The sequence below is a fragment of the Oenanthe melanoleuca genome, chromosome 15 (assembly GCF_029582105.1).
Source record: "Oenanthe melanoleuca isolate GR-GAL-2019-014 chromosome 15, OMel1.0, whole genome shotgun sequence".
NCBI lineage: Eukaryota > Metazoa > Chordata > Aves > Passeriformes > Muscicapidae > Oenanthe > Oenanthe melanoleuca.
In genome coordinates this window covers 10445468-10467771 of record NC_079349.1, presented here as the reverse complement: position 1 = coordinate 10467771, position 22304 = coordinate 10445468, and the positions used below count along the sequence as shown (strand labels likewise).

The window sequence follows — 22304 nt, the reverse complement described above, 5'->3', positions numbered from 1 at the left end:
GTTCAGATGCTAGGCTGTTTAAGTGCACAGTCCTTCACGGGCTGGATGATTACATCATTGTTCTCAACACAACATAAACACTGCTACAGGGCAATGTCAGTAGGTAGCGGGCATTGTATAGCAAAGCAGGGAAAGCCGTTCCTAGTATCTTTTCACTGAAGTCCATAGTTCTACCAAGAGCCCATTAAATGCATCAAACATTTAGTATATTAACATACATCCCCTTACTTAATTTATCCAAAGAGGGCAGGAATTTTTGTTGTACTTCTTCCTATCCCAGAGTGGAGAGTGAAGATATGGATTAGCAGCTTTCAAACCCACTTCCAATAACCCTTTATCTGGTGGCTATAGATCTACACTTTACAAGAAACATACAATTTTACAGAAACTGTCTTGTTTACTGAATGACCTCAGATGAGCTTCAGCATTTGGATTAGGTAACGTCCTCCTATTGCCAGTTCTGTCAAGGACCTCATTTTGAAGCTCCCAATGACTGGAACATCAACTGGCACTCTGAACTTCTGTGACTGACTTCCCTTTCTTCTGCATCAGTTCCCAAGTGCTTTTTGCTGTACATTGAGTTGAGTTGTGTCTTCTAACCTCAAATGAACCTTGCATGGTTCCATACACCAGTCAGACAAGTACAGGTCCATCTCAAGGGGAGGCATCAGCAGGTATTGGTGGATGCAGTCCAGATTCTCATCTGAGGAGAGGAATTCTGCAGAGAGTTTGGGAACTTTCTTTGCTGTCAGCTGTTCCAGGAGGAAAGTGTTGCTGACTCATGTTGTGCATAATATTCTCCTCCATTAGAGCAATTGGATCATAATCAATCGCAAACAACAGAATGTTTATTAAAAAGACCAAGGATATTTTCTATCCCTCTCAAGGTAACAAAGCCTGGACTGCCTGTCAGCTTCTGTTTAGAATAGCTCTGTCTGTAAATAGCTGGCTTCATTTTGCATTAGATGAAAATAGATGGGAACATGCCTTCTCCTGACACCTTCCCTGCAGATCTGATCCAAGTATTTTGCATTAACCCAACTTCCAATGCAGGAGGTGCATTGGCCAGAGCACAATATACTTTGGATATTTGCTGATGATGATCCTAAAGACCATCAGTGGGCTACAAAAAGACAAGTACAACCTTGACAGCTCTGAAGCTGCTGTGAGGATTCGTCGTGTATACAGAGTACAGAGATTGTTTAGAATAAACCTTATGCGGCTCCTTCTCTTTGCTCCAGAATATGGGAATTTTGTGCCACTCTGTCCAACTGTGACTACTGCAAAAGCAGCTAGTTCTGCCTGGCTCTCTCACCTTTTAGGAAATAAGGGGGCAGGGAGTCACTGCTTAGCTGGCACACTGAGGTGCTACTGAAAATGTGGCTGATCATCAGATGAGCAGATTCCTGGAAACCAATATCAACCAAATACTCCAATCCAACCCTGCAGTATTATGTGAGATTTGCCACCCTAAGACGGAGACCTGCCTCTCTTACAATTTGAGTAAGGATCTTAAAGCACCTTTAAAAGGGCTGAACTGTAAATCCCAGGTCTCTGACTATATCTCAACACAGTTGGCTCCAAAGTATATAAATCCTTTGTGATTTATTTTAGTATTGGGGTTTGCTGGTGGTTTTCTACTTCCTGACTTCAGCTGTTGTGACATGATGCTTCACAGCGTTACATGGTTGCCTGCTTCCTTCCAAGAGCAGAGAATGTATTTTGTCTGAGTGGGATGAAACAATGCTATGTATTCCTTCCAAAGATGGTTGCAAGATTCAAAGTACTCTCGGGGAAAAATGGGTGGAAGAAAGATTAGAATATTGCTAATTGTCTTCATTCATGGATAGCACTGAGTTCATGGTCTTATGATGGTGAAGAAAGCCACAAAAAAAAAAAAATATGACCATAGCAAGGATAGTTCTTTATTTTTAAGTGGGGCATTTGATTGAAATTTGAGGATTACTCAGGTTCATGGGCACAGCTGCTGCTCTCTAAGGTCACAGAAATGTCAGAGGATTATTGAAAGGGAGCCCAAAGTTAGCTAGGCGTCTTTTACTGAATGCACACCATATAGCTGCTTGTTATTGGAAATCAATACCACTCATGGACTCATCAGGGAAAAACAGTTACTGAAGCTAGAATGCTACAAAGAATCACAGCTAATTCAGCTGACAACCTGCAGCACAGCCACTACATCTAAAGCTAAACTTCCCTGACGTTGTGTTGAAACCCAGGATTGCATGCAACAAAAACCAAGGTGGTAAAGCTTAACAAAATGGACAGTCGACTTACATAAATGATGATTAATTTATCACTGAAAGGTTTTTATTTTTCTCTCCAAAGATAAGCTGATTCTAACCAGAAGGTTTGTGTATTTCAGTGCATTAGATCATACTGCTGTATATTTCATGAACAGAATATTTAATGAATGTTCTTTTAGTTTGGTTTTATTTTGATGTCTTTCTATAACCTTCTAAAACAGATTTGTTTAAAAAGTAAATCAGTGACAAAGATTAATGTTTGCTGGCAGACCCACTTTAGGCAGGAGGCTTATCCATTGCCCCTTAGTGATTCTGTACTTCTGGCTCATGTCCTCTTTACAAGCAAGAAATGTGATGAACTTTTCTCCAAGCTGAGCAAGGGGGGGACTGAGTGGATATGCTCAAGTGGAACAATGTTTCTCTGTGTCTAAATTCGTTACATATAAAAACATGAGACGTACCTTGGAAGGTGTGGCAGGTGTCAGCAGGCAGGTGTGCACGCAAACGCCGAGCGATGTTTTAAGCACAGGAATGCATAAGCGTGTACAGAGGTGGCTGTGTAGCCACACAGAAGATTTAGCAGAGGCTGCACGAGCAGGCTGTATGTACATAGACAAGACATGTATATGAAGGATTTTTACATCAATCTACGTGCATGGACATGGGCTGTGGCAACTCATGCAGGGATGGAAGCACGAAGCTGTACGGGCCGCACGCAGGTATCCGGACCCCTGTGAATACGCAGTCGGGAGCGGCTCTCGCTACTTCACGGCAAAGAGCGGGGCTCTCCCCGGCTCTGACACACTCACCGGGCGGCCCAGGGACGGGGCACGGCCCGGGAGCGCAGAGCGCGGCGGGTCCGTGTCCGGGCGGCTCGGCCGGGCGGGGAAGGGCCCGGGCCGAGGCGGCGGTGCCGCGCGGGGGCGCGCCGGGGCCGTGCGGCGCGGGAGCGCGCAGGGGCCGGGGCCGTGCCGCCCGCTGTCCCGGACCCCGGGCGGAGCTGAGCTGAGTGGGGACAGGCCGCCCGCAGCGCCCATCCCGGGGAGCCCCGGCGGGACGGGCAGCACAGAGGGAACACTGCTGTCCGCGGGAGTGCCCCCTGAGGCCACGGGGGCTCCCTCCCTCTCCACCCGCGCCCTCAGGGACCCTTTTGGGGCCGGTATAAGCCTTCAGAGGTGCCGTAAAACACGGAGGAAAAGTCGGTGCAGAGTATAGCATTTCTCCGGTTTTTTTCTGTCTCCTAGTCTGTGCACCCACGCTCTATACTCCAAGCGAGCCAAGACTGTGCCACGGGACCAGCATCACTTCGGCGGTCAGTCATGCTAAGACAGAAGTCTGTTCATCCCAAATTACAGTGCCGATTTAACAGTGTTAATGAGCAGTTTAGTTACTGTCTCAGTTTGTCACAGGCCCTGATATGCCACTGCTTCGCCACCTTACAGGCACAACACAGCACGTGTTGAGCACCTGGAAATACAGACCTTCCACCTTCACCTCACCACCCCACAGCGTGATACATGAAAGTTTCCACTGCTGGCATCACTGCTCCAGAGCAGCCCAACACGGCGCAGCTTCCCTCGCTAACACACAGGGCCAGCTGAAAACTTCCATTACTAAGCCAGGAACCACTCTACCCTGGCAGGTCTGGCAGGGTTCCTAGCTCTCCTCGGGTGGATCTCCAGGAATGGTCCTCATGCAGTGACTGCTCTTGGGCAAAACGCCCGTTAGAATCAGCTGAAGCCAAAGATATTGGAGGGAACAAAGTCATCTGGCAGAGAAGACGAGAAAGGTGAGAGGCTGGACAAGGCACCTTTTCCGTACACTCTCTTGGCTGGTCAGAGGAGAATGTTCTCGACACATGCTTTCCACACAGGCAGTCTGGGGGCACCTTCTGCCCCAAAATGGGGCACTTCTGTCATCCCAGTTTGCTGTAAGGTCCATTAAAACCTGCTAAGAACTAAAGCTCAAGAATAAGGGGTGATGGAGTGGGACAAGGAAAGAAAAATTTCACAGGAAGTGCAGAAAGATTCCTTCCTCATTTTAATGGTAATGTGGACACTGACATTAAAGCAGGAACGGGAGATGGTGCAGGAGAGGCTTTAAACTGCCTGTACAAATAGAAATACAAAAGCTACTTTGGCCACAGTGCTAACAGCAGAACCCTGTAAATATTTCATGATTCTCTACGGCAATTGTTTGACCCCTTTGATCCCCATGCTACCAGAGGCAATTGACAGAAAACTGTTGGGGAATCAGTTCACTGAAAAATTTAACAGTCAGGTAGGGTGTGAAAGCTAAACGGCTCTGAAAACGTTCAGGTCTCACATGGCAGGATCGCTTACAAATTAATATTGCATAGCAAATGCCCGGAAAAAGCTCTTCTTGAAGGTGCCAGCTAGGCCAGTGCTGAGGCATCGGAGGAATGAAGCGCTGATAAGCGGCGGCTGCCTGTGCCGCAGTCCCCGTGCAGAGCCGTGGAGAGCCAGGTGCCAAGCGGCTGCTGCACCATAGGCGCTGCAGCCACAACACTGCTGCCCCAGGAATGCCACAAAACTTGCACTGCGGTCCTGCTGCCACCGCACTGCTGTCCCAGTCTCTGTGCTGCTGCTGCTACTGTTGTCACATTAATAAACTGTGCCTTGCTGCCAGGCTACCACTTCACTGCCACCCAAGCTGCTGAGGGGTCACCACTCCTCTTCCGTTGCTGAACTGTGATCTGTAGCCACACCAGAGACACTACAGGACCCTCACACTCTTTGCAGGGGTAATAAGCATGCTCCCTTATGCTTTGCAACACACTTTTGCCACTTGGTCACTCCAGCACTATCCTATCAGGCCAAAATCATATGAAACCTCCTCCTCATGCTCCTTTTACTAGCCACTTTTCCACTTTGCTGCATTATCATACACACATCCCTTGCCAACTACACCCGTGAGTCACAGCACTGCTCTTGCACTGCACTGAGCTCCTGCCACTGCAGGGCCACTTTAAAACACTGCTGTACAACTGTCCCGCATAAAACCAGCCCATACTCACACTGCAGTGTCACCAGGTAAGTCTGTAGTGTCCTCTTGCTAACTCACAGCCGTGCTTCCAAAGCTGTGGCATGGTAGTAATAATTCACTTGCTGCCTTCTGCTACAGCAGGGCGATGCTGCCAGATCAGCACAGTCCTTTGCAAATATCACACCAGAAATGATCACTACTGTACAGAATGGCTCTTGTCTGTAATATTGTATTACTACATCAGTAGACTGCTAAACTCTTCTGTCAGGCTACAATACTCCACAATTATCACACCCATGCACTGCCAAAATCCTACCACATGGCACCAGTATCACATCTCTGCTCTGCCCCAGGATTGCGTTACCACACCACTGCATTGTCAGTGCTGTGTTCTCCAGGCACTGGGAGCTGCACACAGTGCATCCCAACCCAGTAAAGAGTCCACAGCAGAGCACTCTTCTGCAACTGCCGTGCCGAGCCAGTGTGCAAACATGCCATTAGGCTAAAATGATATCCTTGCTTATACTTAATGCATCATTACACTACCCTACTTTTGTTAATTCATGTACCACTCAATTACAAAATGGTAAAATATCCTAAAAGATTATTACTGCTTAATGGTATTAGAACATCACTGCACCAATATAGCATAAGCCTAATTAATAAAATATCACTGCATCCTGTATTCTGGCAGTATCTTAGCATTCTCCTGGAGTACACACCCACAGTGCACTATATTGCCGTGCTGGTTATATAAACACGGCACTTCTTCCTTCACTCTGTCTTTTTTTCTGCACAGCTACAAATCTGTCTCACTCAGACACAACCCTCTAGTCCTGAACTGCTCCTTTTTGCTGTTACTGCAATAATGACACTCTCTATGGAGTCATCACTACAATCTTTTCTGTGTATCTGTACCACTGTAGTGTCTGCATCTACGACCACATCACTGCACCACCATGGAACAGGGTGATGATGTTCCACATCTGTAGAGCTGGAACAAGATATACTGGTGCTGCTGGACCACAGTGCTCTGCTGCTGTGATATGCATCACTGTGCTCCTCTCCTATGTACTGCAAAATTACTGTTTTAACTGTTTCACAGTGGGCTGTGTGGGCTAGAATTAAGCTCTCATATTAAGTGAATTATCTGGTGAGCTGTTGCTATCTTCTAATCACAGTGGGGAGCAGACTGGTGTTACAGCACCAGCAGCCTCAGACTGTAGCCCTGGACATGTCTGCACCTATGACCCTGCTGCAGCCTGGGCTCTTGAAGTGTAAGTTCTTGCCTGTCTCAAACCTTCATACACATTTTTACACAATGCTGGGCATTTATTTCTTCATTCACAGAAACAAAATTTGTATCATTCTGTGCATAGACACAATTTCCATACATCTTGCCTCTGGGCCTTTATTCATCCCAGGATTTTGATATTACTACCAGAAAAAAAAAACCTTCATGTATCTCTTTCTGTAACCAGCTCTTTGTATTTCCTAAATTATAAAAACTTATAGTTCCCCATCTTGCCCCCCTGTACAGAGGGATCTACTACAGCCCAGTCCTAAAAGTCAGTCCTAAAATCTCCACTAAATTTTCATTCTGTCATAATTACTTCAAAGAAAGCCAAGTGAGAGATGAATACAGAGAGAAAATGGAATAAATACCACTACGCTCCAAAAGAAAGATGCTGGTGTGTATGTGTAAGCACTGGTGCAATGTACTCAGTGAAAACATGAAAATTAGAATTGCATCTCTCTCATTTCAGTAAAGGGCATTGTTCAACACCACAGATAAATTTTGCTACATCTACAGCTTTCAGAAGTGTCTGTTGACACTGGAATGCAAGCAGCAGAGCAGGTAAAATAAAGATGCTGCTCAGGTAAGGGCTGAGTTCAAAACCAGAGGGGTTACCATGAGTGGGAGACGTGGCATGGATTTGTTTGTATTTTTGACACTTTGGGGACATACAGCTCCACAGACTTCAAATATCTTCTTGAATACATCTTCACTTTGCTCAGAACTACAGTGCAAGTCAGAGCCTGGAATATTGCTTTTTGTAACCTGGTTGAGCTGACCAGGCTCTTCCTTATTGTTACAACAAAATTTTAATCTAGACTTCGGGTGCACCATTGGCACAGGGAGGGTAATACTTGTTCTGAGTTAAATACAACTGTAATATTCCTAAACAGCTGACTGTCAGTGAGGACGGAAAAGTGTTGTGCTTTGGAAAGAACAGATGTGCTTTGATTTTTATCTGGAGAAGCCAAGATGAACAGAAGTAGACAACACTCCCATATTAAATATACAGGTGTATCATCTCCTTCTACCCAATTACAAAAATTTTTCTAATTCTCTCCATTATCTCAGTCTGAATGGGCTCCCTACAAAGCCTCCCAAACATGCATTTAAAATAAAACAGAAAGGGGGAAAAAAAAGGAAAGAAAGGAAAAAAAAAATGAAAGAAAGAAAGAAAGAAAGAAAGAAAGAAAGAAAGAAAGAAAGAAAGAAAGAAAGAAAGAAAGAAAGAAAGAAAGAAAGAAAGAAAGAAAGAAAAAGACCCAACGATAACAAACCCCAGAAATTATAATTCTGGTTTAACTGATCGTTTCCAGGGCTGGATGGAACTTAGCCACCTAGGCTACTGGCTTATACCTATAATTGTGCTTTTGGAAGATTGCAGTAACATTAATCTCCCCAGAGATTACATTTTCCAGTAACATCCCTAGATGTCTCTAAAAGAAAATTTCAAGCTGGTCTCCCTCTGCTTTTTCATTTTTAGAGGGTAACCCTGTTGGGTAATTTCACTACCAAAAGCAGCTAAAAGTGACAGCTTTGTACCAAAGAGCTTGCAAACACCAAAAGCATCTGCTCCATTCTAACATAGTGACTGGGAAGGCTTCGGAATTGGGTCAGGATTTTTATTTTTTTTTGTCATTCTCTCCACTACCTTCTCCTGACAGCTTCTGCCATCGAAATGATTCATATGCTGATTGTACAGAAATGTACCATAAGGAGATGTAAACAAATACAGCAAAGCAAGGCGGGGAGCCAGAGAGATAGAATCTAATAAATAAATAGCTTTTTAAAATCCGCTTCTCTGACTCTCACCCTCAGCAAGCAGAGCCACAACTTCCCCCGGCGACAGGGAAAGCACCGGCACTTCCCCCGTCAGCACCACCGAGAGCGCCCTCCGCAGCGCCCAGAGGGGCCGGCGGGCGCCAGGGGCTCTGACCTGCGCCCCGTCCCCGGCGCCGAGCCCTCCTCGGGGGTGGCCCCGCAGCGACCCGGCCGTGCCGCAGCGCCCGCACAAGTTCGGCAGGGGCGGCCAGGAAGCAGTGCATTTACAGCTGCGGGCTGCGCCCGGGGGCTCCGGAGCGAAGAGCCGAAGGTCCGTGAGCCGCAGGAGGAGGGGACGCGGAGGGAAAGCGAGTGGGAAAGGGGGGAGGGGGGGGAGGCGGGTGGCGAGGGGCGCCTTGCCCCTTACCTGGCCAAAGACCGAGCTGAGCATGGGGTGCAGCTGTTGGATGAGGGGATCCGCTTCCTCTGACCGATCGCTGCCGCTGGACTTAGTGGAGCACTTGCTGCTGGATTTGGACAGAGGTGAAGCGCCTTCCGAGAGCTTCAGGGACTCTCTGCTAGACCTCTGCCTATGACTGAAGAAAAAGTCCTCCTCTGCCTCCTCCCCATCCCTGTCTGAGAGCTGATGCTGGTCCTGGGGGTGACCGTGGCTGGCGTGAGGCGGGAGGTGGTGATGCTGCCTGGGTGTCCGCACCGGTTCCTTGCCGCTGCCTCTCCTTGGACCTCCTTCCGCCGGCTCGGGCTGGCTCTCCCCCCGTCCATGTGACAGCTTCCCCGCGCCCCTCGCTCCGTCCTCCCGGGCGCCCGGGTGGCAGAGCGGCCTGCGGGCGCTGGGCTCCCCGGGGAGCTGCTCCTGGCTCAGCTCCCTCCCCATCTGCCCGCCTTGTCCTTTGCCGTCCCGGACGCGGCTGCCGCGGGGCTGGGGTTGGCCGCCCGCCGCCCGCCGGCTCCCTGCCGCCTTCAGCAGTGAAGTGCGGGACTCGCTCTTCGCCATGGAGGAGCCGCTCATCGCGGGGCCGCTAGAGCCGCATCCCCGGCCGGGCGGAGCGCTGCCGCTGCGGGCAGGGCTGCGGCGCGCCGCTCACGGCATGTCCTGCGGAGACCCGCTTAAATCCCGCACCGCGGCCCATGTGACAGCACAGACAAAGGCCGCGGCAGGGGCGCTCCGGCGGGGGCTGGCGGGCACCGTCTCCCCCTCCGGGGCTCTCCCCCCCGCCCCCCTCGCCGCCGCCGCCGCCGCCGCCGCCGCCGCTCCAGGTGAGCCGGGGCCTCCCCCCGCCGGGGGCCGGCTCGGGCCGGGGCGCGCCGCAGGCGAAGCGGCGCCGCCGAGGGGTGCGGGCGGCGGCGGGCGGCGCTCCCGCAGCGCGGCGGGCGGGCAGGGCCCGGCAGCCCCGGGCACGGCGCTGGGAGCCGCCGGGCCTCAGCCCCCCGGCGCGGCGGCGAGCGGGAGCCGCGGGACCATCGGCCCCGGAGGCGCGGACGGGCAGGTTGGCGGCGTCCCGGGGGCGACGGTGGGGGAGGCCTGACTCTCTCAGCTCCCTCAGCTCCCAGGGAAGGAACTGAGTGCTTCCGAGGGCAGAGCCGGGAAGGCGAGCACCCCTGCCCCGCGGGATGGCCCATCTGCCCACGCGTGGCCCCTCGGACAGTTCCTCCGCGCAGCAAGCAGGACCCAGCACGGTTTGGTGGTCGTGGCCCACCTGAGTGCTCTCTGCCTGTGTGCTCAGCCTACCGACACGGGGCCGCGGTGGATACTGCCCCATAGGTCGGCACCTATAGGTCTGATCACTATCATAGAGAGCATTCAAAGTCTTGATCCAGATTTTACAAAGTTCAGGAGAGGAGGCTGGCCTCCTGTGTCCCTGACATAGCTCACAGGAGAAGTTTTGATGCAGCCTTTAAAATGGACATAAAAGCTTTGCTAGGGGACATCATGCAAGGATATAAAAATGAAGGAGTGAGTACCTAAAAAGTCTATTACTTAACATCTTTGTAATCAAACACAGGTAATTAAGTGGCAACAGGTGGTTCAATAACTATGTTCTGTTTAAAAACAGAAAGAGATAATGGCATCGAATCAGACATATGTTTCCAATGGGGAAAGGTCCCCGTTGCTTCTTGCTCATCCTCAGACAGTGATTGTGCCTCACTGCCAGACTTGGATACCTCAGCAGTTTATCTACCCAGAAAGATGAAGGTGTGATTATCGCATAATAAGCTTACTCATGCTCACTCTGCTCTTGCTGGCACATGCACAGCAGTTACTATGTGATGACAGTCTTCTCTGCAACAATCCAAGTGCAACTCCTCTGCAGCCTGGGGTCCCATTGCAGCCTGTGCTGCTGTGCCCCCAGCACTACAGATACATGTGCTGGTCAGGACAAAGCTGCCATGGAAAGAGGAAGACGTTGCAGCCCTGGCTCAGCATTGCTTCATCTTCTCAGCTGTGCTATCAGCACCAGATGTGCAGCAGCCATGCTCAATTCCTGCCCGAGGTGCCCTCCATCCATCCTATGGATGGCAGAGGGCAGAAGAGACTGGCCCCTCTGTCCCTTTCCTGCTTAGATCACTTAGCAGCAGCTGTTATGGTGGCTAAATGGGCTGTTGTTCATGGCAGGGACATTTGTCAAGTACTAATGTTCCACTCAAACCTGCAGTGTCATTTTGGCTCCTAATTATAGCCAAGGTACCTTTTGGGGTTTTGTTGTAGGCTGGTTTTTATTTCAGAACAGGCTGCTCTTGTTTGTTGTCAGCAGTGCAGAATCACTACTCATGGCTGGATGAACATGACTCCTGGCTTTCCCTACTCCACCTGCATTGCTGGAGACATAGCTGCTATAAGGGTCCTTCTCAGGAATCTCAGAGGTAGCAGGAGGCTGAAATGAACATTTCTCAAGAGCTCCATGTCTTGGGAAGTTAATTCCATCAGGATGTAACGTTCCTTTTAGAGAAGCTGCTGTTTTTGGAGTTACAGCTGCTGCTGATGAGGCATTGTTGTGAGGAAGTCCCACAGATAAGATTCCTTGCTAGTCTGACTAATGCTGCCCTCAATCTCCTTGGGGTCTTTTGAGCTATTCCTGAGGACTGTAGTACCATTTCTGTCTACAGGTGGTGTGTAGCTTCTTGCCTCAGTCAACTAAGCCCTGCAGAATTTAGAGCATATGCCTCATTAGTGAGAAGGGACTCACTAGTGCAGGTGTGATTCATCACTTTGGAGAGCACGTCAGGGATCAGGGCATGAAACGGCTTGACTAACAGAGGCAATAACCATGCAGGCAGGGGCCATGATACAGAACCCGGTAACAAAACAGCAGCAGTAGCTGGAAAAAACTGTGTAATGGGATGGAGTGAGAGCACAAAGGAGAAACCTGACAAACCAGGTGTCCGCAACACCTGTATCTACAAATCCCGGCTGTTGAGAGAATCTGGAGTACATCCTCCCACAAATTCCTTTCGGAGGTTCTTCATGTATCTCTTTTTCTAGACAAATTAATCTTGGGATCCCAGTGGCTGCATAGCATCCACTGCATACTAAAGAGCTAGTTATTCTGGAGCCAAATGCCAGGGAACAACAGTGCCCTGCTGCAGAGAGAAGCACATTAATTCCAGCACAGCTGAGCAGCGAGATGTGCAGGGACATCTCTCCAGAGAGAGCGTGGCTCCTCTTCCATCTGGCAGCACAAAAGAGGACAGGTCTGAATCCTCAAGACATCAAGATTACATTATGTAACATGCGTGCTTGCTGCTTCCCGAGACAGAGCTAAGTTAAACTACCCGTGTGATTCAGTCCAAGGCCAAGCCAGAGAGGAGCTGCACTTCCCTCCCGAACCTGGGGTATTCTGGAGCAAGTGAGCAGCCTGAGGCTGGCGGGGGAAGGTAGATCCAATTCCAGCATGCAATGACAAACAGCGCTGCCTGCAAGTGTAAAATCATGGCTTTCTGTAAGAGTGCTTATCAAAAAGCATGCCTGTGAGCAAATGCATGAGCATTTTTGGGGGAAGGGTTTGGTCAATTCTTTTTGGCTTCACTTGTGCATAGAGAAATTTTTGACAAAAATGGGAATACTGTTAAAACAAACAAGGGCTGCATTGCCTGCCCTGAATTCTATTTCAGCTTAAGGCCTAGAAAAGGAGTTTAAGAGTAAAATGTGTGAGCACTGCCCATAAAAAAAAGTCTCCAGCCAGCTGTTGATGGAAAGGCACAAAATGTCTGTGATGTTTTGCAGCAGTTCTCTTGGTTCTAGCTTTTTAATCTTTATTATTTCTCTCATCTGCATTTTCAAGAACATAATCATCTAGGGTAAGCATGATATCATACAAACAATTTGCTAAAGCAAACAAAATTCTAAACTGGTCTGGGCTGAGAATCAGGATACCAATCAGGAATCTGTCCTGTAACAGAAGATGATCTGCCCAGCCCTCATTTATAGCCTTTCCCTTTCCCTTCCATTGCTTTTAGAGGATTTAAGAAACACATCATGTTTCAATAGTCATATAGATGCCAAGTGTTGGTATTCAGGCAATATTGTATTTGGACAGGCATGTGTCTCCTCCAGAGGAAGCAAAAGCACTGACAGCTGGAGATTCTGTTTGCTTGAAGACTCAGTATTGCTCTTCAAGTTTTTCTCCACAGGAGAGGAATAATCCTGACAATATTACAAAGGCATTATTGTTCCAGCTGTAATCCCTGTGCTCAAATCCATCCTTCGGGTTACTTGCATCCTGATTGCAAAGAGAGAACTTCCCTTTGTATTTGTCAGGACAGCAGCAGCTAGATTGGATGTCACTGTTTTCTACGGTCAAATAGCACTGAAGGTGGAAAGGCAGCAGTGTGATCCTGTAAAAAGCCTACAGGAATGGGAAAGGAGGATGAAGGGCAATGGAACAAAAATGACAATCCACAAGAGAAACGGATAAATGACAGGAAAATCAGTTGTAGAAAAGCCAGATGACAGAGATATAAGGGACAGAAGTGTGTAGAGACAGAGGTGAAGCTCCCTATACATTATAATGTAAATACACAGAACTGGCCAGAGGGCCAGGCTGTGCCCACAAATCTTGCAGCGGGAAAAACAGGTAAGTGCAATCATCAGTGTGGAAGAGGGGAACTGTTTCCAAAGAGAAGCAACAAACCTTTTGACTGTGATGCTTTGTCAGAGCACAGACCTGGGCTAGCCCCTACAGCTCCATGTTGTTGGCACCTGAGAGGCCAGTCAGGGAAGGAGACCACATTTCGTACAAAGATGATGCCCCAACCCTTTCTTAGCTTGTAAAAGCAAATAACATGATAGAAGATGTAACAGAAATTCTACTTTTCAATGGGACAGATGCAACTGGGCTCTCTGACCTATCATGTGTGGCCTAACTTTAGCCAGACTCCTATGAAGGGATCCAACCTTCCCTACTCCAGGAATGTAACAAAAGTAAATAATTTTCCTGGAATTACGCCTCACTCTACTTCCTTCCTACACAACCTTTTTGAGTCTCAGTCTCAGTTCACACAGCTAGGAATGCAATTAATTAAGCTGATATAGCTGGCTCAGCTTTGCAGTTGTAGAGCCCACGGCTGGCAAATGTCACCTCTTTCATATCAGACATCTCTGTTGCCAAACTATAGTCAACTTCACAGTCACATCTCTGTAGAAAGCACTGCTATGCAAGTGGAGGTGAACTACAAGGCAGGCAGAAAGCACATTGAAGGAGAGGTCTGAGTACAGGGTCCAGAAAAAAAAAACCCCAAAGCTCTGAAAATCACTGAAGCAAAACTGATGTGATTTTAACAGTGGCAGTGGTCTTTCTCCATTTCACACAGTCTCGAGGCACAAAACAATAATGTGACGAAGAGCAAATAACAAAGGGATGCTCAATTGTCGGCCTGTCTTTGGTTTACACTGAGAGCAACAATTAACTTAGGAAGGAGAAAATTAAATCACTTCACAATTTTCCAATTTTCAGAGGACCTAAACAAAGCTTTTTGGTAAGAGCAAAGCTTTTCACAAGCTCATGCAGATGTTTCACAAGCACAATAAGCTACATATGAGATGGAGTCATCTCTTTCTGAAATATGATCTGGACTACAGGATTATGGCTGCTTTTCAGTGAGACAGGTGGACTCTTCGGCTGCATTTAAAAGGATCCCTGATTATCAGGTAAAACCTGCCTTTTTTTTTCCCCCAACTAGGAACATTTAATCTTTGCCAGTTAAAAAAAAAAAAAAAAAAAAAGGTTATTTATCAACTACTTAAACAATTAGTTCAGGGAATGGAAAGAGAGCAGCACTGAAGGCCAGATACTTGCAATTCGGGTTGAAAGTAGTTTAGGGACAAAGCTGAATAAATTGCTATTTCTTGCTCATTGCCTGGCAGCCTGATCGCAGGGCAGTCTCCTGGCAAAGACCTCTTGTATTTATTTTGGGAGAAGGATATTTTCCAGTGGGAAGAGTATTAAGGTGTATCAAGATTATTATACATCAGTCCTCATATTTTATTCTGACACTTTTGATGCACCTGGGAAATCAGAATAAAAGTAGGCTCTGCCTTCATTCTTTGCCTCTTTCAACACCAACAACTAAAATATGAGCTGAATAACTCAGTATGTCACGGAACAACTCCGTTATACAACATAAACTTAGTTATACAACAAACCGGCAAGAGTATGAAATAACTACAGTGAGTTGAAATTAATTTGGGATCAACTGGAGTGAATCACTCATTATCTCCAGGGCAGCTGCTCTCTCTCCATAGAGCTGCTCTCTCTCAAATGTTTTATTTAATGAACATTTATACTGGTACATAACTAGCACAGCTATGACTAGAGTATAGCTCCAGGGAGAGATGGGGTTTGGCACATCTGGTTTATAACCAGAAAGAAAAACTGTTACAAAGGAAGCTGAGGCACAAAATGTGGTCAGGTCTGTTAGCAGCCAGTAGTCCCTTTGAGATGACAAATAGCCCTAGGATGTCAGTGGGGGAAGGACACCTTGTTTGAGCATCAGCTGGAACAGCTCCTGTGCACACATGCCCACCTCCCTGCTGAGCCAGCAGGCTCGTGGAGGGACAGGGGCAAGATGCTACTACCAGTGTCACTGGCACAGGAAACTAGACAAAGGCACTGAGAATTCCTTATCTTTAAGGATCTAATTTTTTTTTCAGTAATTAAATAGAAGATCTGATGTCCTGAACAAAATAACAGCTTAGATAGTATCACCCTGCCTAAATTACCTTTCCATTTCAGATGTACAAATAAGTTTGTTGCAAAATGCTTTGTATTCCTCATTTCAGAGGGGTGCTATGTTTTGGTAGTGGATCTAACAACAACTCATTAATACAGTTATCAAGTTATATTCGATAATTCAGGTTTTTAATAATTTCCAACAATTCCTTTAAACATCTAGAGAAGCATTTCCATTTCATAATTATGAAAGGATAAAATTAACTCATACAGAATTAGTAGCTTGATCTGTGCAGTGGCAAAAATCAGCTTCGCAGTTTTCAGGCAGTCCTTATACACAGTGTCTAAGCAGGGAACTGCTGTCAAAAGATGAGTTAATGACCACCCTGACTGCTAATGATTTTGCTTGAATCACAAATGGTAAATTCTGGTATTTCCCCCCAGTGAAGAGTTCCTACAGGGATTTCAGTTTTTTCAGTTTTACTGCACTATGGCTTAGTTCCCTTCCATGTGAAGCACAGGCAGTAACATCTGCTTTCCCAAGGGGTTCTCATGCTTTCGGATTTAAGATTCTCTGCTCAGATGCAAAGGAGAAAATGTTGCAGGCTTCTAAAAATCTTTCAACACAGCATGTACAGAAGCTGGAGGAAACAGAAATCTGCCTCTGGGTATGACTTCTGAATGCAAACTGTGGACATGTGCTGTTATGTCTTTTGTCTTTTGAGGCGGGTTTTAAGGAGATGTTAATATTTGCTGTCTGAAGCCCAAGTTTACATCTCTCTTTTATCTGCTTATTAATAACATCAAACTGTTTTAAAACTTCCTGCATTAGTTTACTAGAAAGGCTCTCACTTTGGGCTATCTTTACACTTCAGGCTTTTTCAATCTGAACAATATTCATCTGAGCTGAATCAATCCTCTGAAAAATATCTCCTTAAGTAAACAAGAAGGATTCATATTCTAAATATACCAGTTTTAGTGTGAAGGCTCACTTCTAGTCCTTATTAAAATATATACGCATTGGGAAGAGCTGGCAGTTGCCTAAAGTAGCTGAATCAGTGTAAGAGGAAAGTGAATTATAATTTACAATTAACTAAAATCTTAAAAACCATAATTCAAAATTTATTATTGATTTGACTATTGATTTTACTATTTTTTGGTGACTTTCTGGGACATCCACTGTCAGGAAACAAGTAGTTCCCTGTTGCCAGGTGCTCTTTTCTGTTTGCCCAGCTGAGGAAAACCTAAGGCATAGTAGGATCTTATCAACGCTGACACTTTATAAAATGTCTTAATTACCTCAATTTAGTATAGCTTCTTTCACTTTCCAGATGATTTAGTGTTGCAAACGAGGCTCCCAGAAGACTTTATAGAGACTCTGCTCATGACACCATTTAAATATGTACATGACGGCAAGTCATACTCTTTCTAATAATATCAAATATTTAAAAGTGTACATTATCTGAGCTTAGACAGTTGAAACGTATTGTTAATGGGTGTGTGCATTAAAGGCAGGACTGATGACAGACGAGGCAGATCAAACAGAGGTTTTTCCTGACATTCCAGCTCTGAGGAACTCAAGTGTGGATAAGACTGTTATGTAAGTCAGGCTTTTGGATATCACTGAAGTGCTTTACAATTAATATTGAATATTAATAAAAGACTTAAACTGAAAACCTCCAGCTATTAGAAGGATTAGGACTTTGCAGAGGGCTAGGGGAATATATACAATGTCAAAGCCATTTTCTTGTTGTGATCAAAGGCAGAAAAGGCTGTGGCAGAAACAACATCTTAGAAGAAGGGGAATAGAGCTGCAGCATCACATAACAATACTGATGATTAATAACAACTATAATAACAGCAGCAGCAACTACTTGTGAGGAAGAAAAAAGACAAAACTTAGGAGTGGAGCCTAGAGACTCTTCCTTAGCAATGTGCCCTCTGACAGAAGGCATCTGCACAAGAAGGGAGAAGCATCTGCTCATTTCTATCCCTGTGGCTGTCCTGGCTTTCCTGGGAAGAGCACCTAAGAACAGAATTCCCACTTGGTTCTTTTGTCACTCAGTGGTGATGTCAGCTCCTCACACCAGAGCAGCGGCCAAGAGAAATAAGCGTGGATGTTTACGGGCTCAATTCCACATAAACAAACTGAGGTTTATTAGATTTATTTTCTAGAGATTGATAATATTTTCCAAAAACAATATCTCAAGGAAGTGCCTTAAAGGGTATTTATTTTGAGAGCCTTGGCCATTTCTCTGTGAATCTCATGGGAACAATTGCTCTGATAATTTCATTGTGTTCTACTGAAATATCAGGTTATTATACACTGTAATCAGGCAAATAGTATTGACTGCATTTTGAATATATTTCTTAATTACAAGGTGTCCTCCTCATGGAAGAACCTGGAGACTGACCCCCTCTGCCAGTGTATCATTCCCACACCATGACTTCTACTGCAGGGACTGCCTGTAGCATGTTCCCTCCCTAGGCATAGCCCTGGCCACGGTCACTGTAAATGGTTCAGTTGCCCAGGCTCAGGAGCAGGGACATGGCAAAAGCTTTCACTGGGTTAAGCAGAGACAGCTGGAAATGCGTCACTAATAAGGAATAACTTTGAAAGCAGTTTGGGTGCAGAGGGATTAAAGAATGCCATATGGTATCAGGAATAAGGAGATGCCAAGCAGTGTAACTTCATAGGAAAAGAAAAAACTACCGAGGTGTTCAGAAGAGCTGAAAGTCTGGGAATACAGAAGACAATTGGGAAAACATAAATTGCATGTGTATGTGCTATGAATCCATGTTTATTTAAAAGCCAGGTATGCCAGTAAAAAGGAAGACAATCAGAAGCTTTATTTTTCTTAATATATAATTTTGATGCATTTGAAATGTTTCAGAGGTTCCAGTCAATTCTGGCAGTGAAAACATCCATATACACAATGAGATAGTGTACTTCACATAAAAATGAAATGTTAAGATTTATTTTCATTAGGCAAATACAAAAAAAAATAAATTGAAGCTGAAGAAATGCATGTGCCTGGCTGATTATTACGTTTTCAAAGATTACTAAGGGGCGTCTCTCCTGAGAATTTTTCAGAAAATTCAAATTAAGGTCTGCCCTCTTAATAGGGAATTGATTCATCCTCAAAATTTTCAAAGGTGATAGGTCAAAGAACCAGCCTCTGCCAGTCATTCAGTCCAGAACTAAGTGCAAGTCAGATCTAAACTCCATGAAAACACAAAATACACCATACAAGAGATCTAAGAGATGTAAGCTCAAAGAACAAATCACAGAGAACCACACATGGTCTGAAAATATTTGGCGTGCAGAAGAAGAAAAAGAAGCCAGAAATGTCATGGATCAGCCTTGCACATTTTGCCAGCAGCAGCAGAACTTGCACAACATGGACAAGACCTTTGCAGTGCCACTTCCAGTGAACTGCTTGTAAGGGAAAGCTCAGTGTTGCAGCAGGAATGAGTATGCTATCAGCTTCAAAGGAAATAAAACATTTATTACACTGGGCAATGGCACACAAGTACCATGCTAGATGCAGTTTTACATGCAATCAAAAATAAAACAACAAATAGAGCAAGGGATTTCCAGGTAAAATTCAGAGATGATACTGATAAGCCTGTCATTATCAAAGGGTTATAAACACTAGATACATGAGTAAATAGGAGACTGAAAAACATTTAAGGGTAGTGGCAAGAGTATTGTTTAGTGTGCCAGAGGCACAGCAAGCCCTAGACTTGAGCCAATGGCAGCACAGGTACAACATGGACTGCAAAGAAAAGCTTGATACTGATTTTCCAGCTGAAAGACACCAGCCTTATCTCTCAGACTTTGCAGTGACAGAAAGGTTTATTGGTCTCAGTCACTAACAAAGTGAAAAAGACAAGTGACAGAGGAAACTCAACATGCTGTGGTACTGACTCTGTATTCTGTCACTGTGGATAATTTCCAGTCTCCATTATCCTTACTTCAATGGTGTGATGGAAATCAGTATTAAAATAAGTTATCTTTTATTGGCAAATCCTGTTGATAAAAGTGTTGCATTCAGATGCTAATATGTATTTAATATAAGATAATTTGATGTGAGACAAGTAAATCCAAATTACTCACAATGAATTCAAATTCTAATTGATCCTTAAGAAACTGTCAATTAGATTTTTGCAGTCCAAAGATATGCAAAATGAGATTTGCCTGTACCATTGCTGTAACAATTAGTTGAAGCTTTCAGGCCAGTGGTATCTATTGCTTCATAAATTAGTGTCCTCTTCTACCTAACGGACTTTGTACCATTTTATTAATGAAGTTCCAAAGTTCATTACCACCTCAATTTATTACCCCTGGCTTGAAATCTTGAGACTTATCGACAAAGTTGAAATAAAAATACAATTACAGGCAAGACTATATTAAGTAGATAAATAATTCTTGAAGTACTATTACTGTATTTACAACTAAAACTTCAACATAAACTTTATGTACAATTCTGAGTGTTTATAATGCAAAATAATAGTCTCTGATGCAACATATTAGAAAACTACACTAATAAAACAGGGCTTCTCACCTTAAGACAATGTATTTAACAAAATTAAAAATGAGAATTAGGACACTTATACTGAGAAACCTGAAGTTAGAGGAACTTGGGGTTTGAAATAATATAAAGAGATAGATGAAAAGGAACAAATTCACCAGTTACACCTTATAGTTCCCAGATCCACCAGCTTTACAAACATGATACAACACGTATAGTCGTTTTTGATGATCAGTAACTCTAAACAAATACAGGAGGCTGTGAACAGAGGAGGTTGTCCTAGAAGATAGGCATATGATGTAGAGAAACACAGAATACATTTCCAACTCCAGGAACAAGATTTTTTGCCTTGACTGACAAAGTGACAGCTTGGGAGCAGTTATAAAAAATTGAAACAACTTAATCTAGATATGGTATCATCGAGTGGGCTTAGCACACCCTAACAACAGTAGTTTTATACGTTGGCAGACATCATCAACTTTATGCACACTCTAAATTCTTCAGAGAATAATGAAGATATTTAGTTTTTATTAGCTATAAATCCTTATTAGACCTGTGTATCATAGAGCAATTATTTTGTAAATTTTGATGATGATGATCTGGTTTGACTAGAAGGGTGAGATACTGATCATTTAAATCGTTTAGCCTCCCAGACACAGGAACTCTGTGGAAGAAGCCCAGCAGAAACACATGGTCGTTGAGCAGCTGAAATTCTGACTGATTACTGAATGTTATGCAAGCAGAGCCCCTGCACAACTCCCTGCAGTGATTTCTGCTGGCAAGAGAGCCTGGAAATTGAAATAAAAAGCAACACTTGTCCATTACAATGGCAGTAGGGTGAATTGTACACATGTTCAAACAAGATGTCAATGCTAAACACCGCTGATTACCCAGATAATGCTTCAGTCACTAACCCCATCCCTCAGCTTCTGGTGTTGTCTCCCTCCCAGTGAGAGCTGGGGACTATGAAAGTTTCAGTATGAGTATGAAAGGTCCACAGTTATTCCCCCCAGTCCAGTGGGCTACTCCTGGAAGCACAGTATGGTCATATTATCTGAATCCCCAATTGCTGCAGAAACACTGATCTGGAACATTGCATCCTGTACCCCTTGAAACAGCAAATGTTTTACAGGTCCTCCTGTGACCCAAGAGCCAGGGGACAGCATGGGAGGAATCATCAGCAAGAAAGCCCTAAATGAAGAAATGAAATAGGTCTCCCTTGGAGAGGAGGCTTACTGGAGTGTAACGAAAACAACCCCATCCCTCCTCCCCTGTGCGCACATACACACACCCTAGAGGCTTTTGCAAAGCCACAGGAACGGAAATAATTTTGTTTGAATCCATCAAGCATTAAAATCCGTTCGCTGAGGGATTGAAGTGAAAAATGAGCCGGAGACAGGAATTAGAAGCTCACCGCCTGGGCTGTCAAAAGGGATTTTCCCCAGATAGAAAACAAGCAATTGGAAATGCAGGGAAGTAAATCCTTTCAGGCTCTGACATATATGCACACTCTCAGCTTCCTCTCCTAGGCCTCTTGGTTCTAGGTTCATGAAGTCAAACCTGGACATATCTTGTGCACTCTCTGGTCAAATTGACCATCTTTTGGATCCCCTTCCAGGGGTCTGCTCAAGAATGTTGCAAGCCTCAGGTGAAGTGGAGTGATGAGACACCCATGGGAGCCAGCTGCACTTCCACACTCACGTACTCATGGCTACCCAAAGTGCAAAAGGGAAGACAGGGCAGCTGCTAAAAGGATAAACCAACGGCTCTAAGACACATTTTATCTACTGTATAAAATTTGCTGAAGGCAAGGAGCAAAGTTAACATTCTAGTCATAATCACTTACAAGCACCTTAGTTTATCCCTCAAAAAAAAAAAAAACAACAAAAAACCACTGCACCTCATGTCACTGAAATATGGTCTCTCTTTCTCAAGACTGGTACAAATATCTCTGCACTAGTTACATTTTGTTGATGTTTCAGAGGTTCATTTGCAATTGTAAAAGCCAAATGTCTACTTTTCCCAAAATGAAACAGACATTGCAGAAAATAATGTGGCAACTAGGAAGAGTTTGGACCAGTGTGCAGAGGCAACCTCCAGCCCAGGTCGTGAGGTGCATGTCACATTCACATATCTCTGCAGGCTTACAGCTGGACTTTGAGAAATAAATTATCATTGCAGCACTCTTTGGTTGACGCAAGGTAGACTTCCCCTTCTCTGGTTGCCAAAGCCGAAGGCAAGAACTATTTATAGC

At 45.2% G+C, this 22304-nt stretch overlaps 1 protein-coding gene across 3 annotated transcripts in view; it reads right to left on the bottom strand.

Annotated features, from left to right (window-relative positions):
• CABP1 (calcium binding protein 1) overlaps nucleotides 1-22304 on the bottom strand; it is a 54177-nt gene that overhangs the window by 17215 nt on the left and 14658 nt on the right. The window contains exon 1 of one of the 3 annotated variants that reach the window (XM_056504570.1): nucleotides 8756-9389. The exons of 1 other annotated variant lie outside the window; for it this stretch is intronic. In XM_056504570.1, coding sequence (XP_056360545.1) covers nucleotides 8756-9358 — 603 coding nt within the window. In that variant the 5' untranslated portion in view covers nucleotides 9359-9389. Of the gene's footprint in view, nucleotides 1-8755; nucleotides 9390-22304 lie in introns of those variants that run through there. One more of the 3 variants, XM_056504573.1, reaches the window with a different exon arrangement.